A 4408-nucleotide genomic window follows, 5' to 3' on the forward strand; every position below is an offset into this window, starting at 1 on the left:
CCTTCGTCCGACACAGGCCTATACGTCTTTAGAAAATAAAATATGAAACCCAGTTCCTTCTTCCCAAATTGATGAAGCCAACATTAAAGTGCAGGTTTAGAACTGTGAAGTCATGGTGGTTCCTGCATAAAGTTTTCTCGAAAAACACGTGTTACTAAATAGCGTAGCCTATGTGAAGTACTGAGGAAGTTTGAGAGGCAAAAACACAATGACATAGGTTTATGAAAACTTTGAAATAGCTTTGTCCAGAACAAACCACGCAATGTTAACAAAATACGAGGAAGTTTGAGGGGGGATGACTTATACTTGTTGGTGAACAATGTTTGAACGACCTAGTATTCGGAGCAAATAAATAGTTTGGTCGCTTTAGATATGAGTCATGTTTTTTTCCACTATTTTGAGCAAGTGCCTTTTTTTCTGCCGTTTCCTCCTTTTACAATTGCATTCAATTTGTGCTCTCTGAACACCGATGACAGTTGATGCGTGCGCATGAACATTCCGTGTGCATGCGCGAAGTGGGTATAATTATACTTGCAAATACATGCGCATGCATGACATGTACATAAAACTGCGTATTTCATGCACCCTCGGTCAATACATAATTCACTGGAACAGCAAGCCGTCAGTGAGGTGTTGGTGGTGTTAAAAGAAGTACTGAAATTCCGTTTCCTTCATACAAAGCTTTCACCGCATAAAACGGCTTCAAGGTAGGTCTCTATAGGGACTAACTATACTTCGGTCCAACACTTGCTTGAAATTGTAAGCTCGAACCTTGATCAATAGGCCTATAGACTTTTTTCACGGAGGCCAGTCAATTCCCGAGAGAGGGGTAACAACAAATGATTAATAGAACACGAGATTACTATTTATAATTATTGTTTTGTTTCTGGGGGTTTTATTTATTTATTTTTATTTTTTATTTTTTTTTTTTGGGGGGGGGGCTTTTTTCGTTTGAAGCAACAAAATTGCTCAAAATCTTCAGAAGGGTGCATAACGACTAACCTGTCGAGATTTCATCACACTATTTATAGGCCTACATATATCGAACAGAGAAAACCTATGAAAAACATTTCAGGTCTCGTAACTGGATTCCTATGCTAAAGCACGTAGAAAAAATGCCTGTGGTCACGTTGAAACAAACTTATGTTAGTTTTAATTCAAAATGAAACCTTTTCGTTTCAAACGGAATACTTTGGTATTTGATACCTTCCCTATCTTCAATTCAATTCAATTCAATTTCACCTTATTGTCCCTGACGGGAAATTCCATTGGCCTTTAAAACGTTTCCGTCAGAGCAAGTATTCCGTCAGATTTCCGGGTAGAATTCCATCTGATCATGTCCTATACGTGGCTTAAACAGAGGGCTATAATATTTAACATAATTTCATCCTCATTCTCATGTTTACAGACCATCTCAAAGTATCGAAGATTTCAAAACCAGAATGACCAGATTCACGATCTTAGTGGATATAAGAGGCGAAGTCGAAGGCGAAGTCGAAGGCGAAGGCGAAGTTCATTTAGTCCTCTTCGATGTACTGTATACAATCGCTTTCATAGTAGGGACCATCGGTAACTCACTAGTGATCCTGGCCGTGCTTCTCTCCAAAAAGCTCCGTACGACCACTAACGCCTTCGTGGTGAATCTGAGCGTAGCGAACGTGCTGACCTGTTTCGTGATACCGGTTAATGCCAGTTACGTCAGCGAATTACTTTTGAAGATCTGTGGCAAGCTGGCAAAAGGGGCCGACTATATTCTACTCACGACTCTCGGCTGCAGCATCTGCACGTTGATGTGCATCGCCCTTAACCGCTGGCTGTTAATCACACGACCACTAACCACCTACCGAAATGTGTACACGCCGAAGAAGACCGCTCTGTGGCTGGTGTTCACTTGGGTGATACCTTTGGTATTCGTCCTTACTTCAGATTTAGTGGTGCCCATGACTTTGGATACCACAAACGTCGTGATAGCAGTTGTAATGTTTCCGATCCCTCTGATCCTCATCATCGTATGTTACATTCTCATCTGGAGACGTATCAACCGCCAGGTGAGGAGTATGGCAAGTTCTAGCCCCACACTTGAGGTATCCAACGAGCCCATTCACAACTCTACTACGGAGACACAACTTGATGACATCCTGAGAGACAGCACCCAACCCCAAGCCAGTTCGAGTTCCGTAATGACGACCGGCGACCAACTGAGTCACCATCAGACCCAGATAACCAAGAACATGTTCTACATCGTCTGTGCCTTTGTGTTGTGCGTGGGTCCAAGAGCCGTTTGCTTTTTCCTGGACAGTAATGAACTTTCCAAACTTGTCGCAAAGTATGCCTTTGCAGTTCTGGTGTTCAACGGCTGCATCAACCCCTTGATCTATGCGACAAAGCACCGTGACTTCAAGACCGTCTTCCGCTGCATCGTGCGTCGCCAGTGGGACAATATCCCAGAACCCTCGAATTTTCTGAAGGCTGTGAAAAGGAGCAAATGCTGCTGTCAGAGCAATCCTGTGTGAAACATGGTGAACATAGAAGTCGGACATCTATAATGGAAATGTTCCAGATGTCGCAAACTTTTTGGGATGTTAAGGATCGCCACATGAAAGAGTCACTTACATTAATAGCAGACAGATTTTGTAAATAGTGCCTATGCTTGTAATATTGGACAGTAATACACTATAGAGAAAAAGTTTGGCAGATAGATGTTGCTATTTTGTTATTTTGTAATTGGGGGTGCTATTATTGCATCATTATGTGCTTTCAGTCCTCGAATCGCTAAAATATCTTGTGAAATGTGATATAAAAAAAATTGTTTCCATAATACTCCCGAGGTGGAGCTAATACAATAATTATGCGTTGCTATTTTGGAGCTATTAAACCGCGGGAAAGAATGTTAATATAGACATTTACTTAAGATCCAGAATGCTTTTTTAAAATGACTGCTTTTTTAAACCTTTTTTAATATATGTATCTTTGTATAATAATTTGTTTTATTATAATTGTTAATAATTAAATTTGTAGTTTCCTTTCGTTTCCTTTCTTGGTGCTTTTAACGATAATACGACATCACAACTTCAGTCAGCATCGGGGACATTTAAACGTTGTTTTGACGCAGTGAATTAATTTATTTGTGGCGTTCTCAAGAAATCTCGCTAAGAACTTGTCAGTTGTACTAGAGGATAATATCATAAAAAAAAAACATGCAAAGCTCCACCACTCTTGGTATAAAAGAGAAGAAGTAACCACATTTTGTTTAATTATTTAACCGGGCATTTCAGTGCTGACATGTGGAGGTGGGGCCTATCCCAGAGCCCAGCTTGTGAATGTGGAGCGGAGCAGCAGACTCAGTGCTGACCACATCATCTCCGAGTGCCCCCTCTATCACCCTCCAAACGAGTACCATGGCCTGATCGATGTTGATGCAGTTGCAGCAACTCGAGAGTGGCTTCTCAGCACTGACACCCAGAGATTTAACTACATTATGTGGTTTCACACGCAAGAAGAAGAATGTAAAGAGCACTCAAAAAGAAAACTGATGGAACTAGGGAAATACATGTATATCTCTTCAAAGCACGAACTTAAGTGGGAAACAAATTCAACATGTTAACAGTCCACGCAATGCAGTTAAATATTATTCCATGTAAGAATTGGCCTCAATTAGTTCAAAACTCTGTAACGCTTATCGTATGTTCAAAACAATTGGATAAAACAGTCGGTTCAACCAAAAAAAACCTGGAGTTAAAAAAAATGGGATGGACGTATTGTGATAAGCCAACTATGTATACGATTAAGAATGCCAATAGAATTAAGAGTGAGCCCCACTAGCACTATACATCGCATTTTTTTTTTTTTTTTTGGGGGGGGGGTCATATTTTGACATAGTTATCAAACTTCACGCAAGGGACCCATACATCATTATAAGCCTTGCTGCTAAAACAGGAAAAGAACCCGGTACCTTTACAAAGATGCCAACCTGGACTTAGCGGACAGTCCCAACTTGTGAGTCAGCTAACCGACCAACCGAACTAACCGCTGTTACCGCCGCGTGCGGCGCTGAAAACCAAAAAATGACACCAAGTGGATTCAAACCTTAGGTCCGCTGCAAGGGCGGATCCAGGGGGGGGGGCCAAAGGGGGCCATGGCCCCCCCCCCCCCCAAAAAAAAAAACGAAATCAATTTTTTTTTTTTATGTGACATCGCAATAACGGCAGGCAATGAGTACACCACCATCTTTTCCTCAAAAAAAAAACATTGGTTAAAGTGGTCAGAAATTGCCTCAGATCACACCACAGAGCATCTAGAATCCAAAAAATTTTCGGGGCCCTTAAGCGGGCCCCGAACCCCACGCCGTAATTTTTTTGACCCACTTTTTGACATAGCAATAAAGGCTGGGCAATGAGTACACCACCAT

At 41.4% G+C, this 4408-nt stretch overlaps 1 protein-coding gene across 1 annotated transcript; it reads left to right on the forward strand.

The window, feature by feature from the left end:
* The first annotated feature begins 1442 nt into the window (after window positions 1-1442).
* On the forward strand, window positions 1443-2513 carry LOC119721565 (G-protein coupled receptor 84-like). The gene has a single exon (XM_038191644.1). The coding sequence runs from the start codon at window positions 1443-1445 to the stop codon at window positions 2511-2513; it is 1071 nt and encodes a 356-aa protein (XP_038047572.1).
* Window positions 2514-4408: the final 1895 nt, after the last annotated feature.

This window comes from Patiria miniata, unplaced genomic scaffold (assembly GCF_015706575.1).
Source record: "Patiria miniata isolate m_02_andy unplaced genomic scaffold, ASM1570657v1 HiC_scaffold_13, whole genome shotgun sequence".
Classification (NCBI taxonomy): domain Eukaryota; kingdom Metazoa; phylum Echinodermata; class Asteroidea; order Valvatida; family Asterinidae; genus Patiria; species Patiria miniata.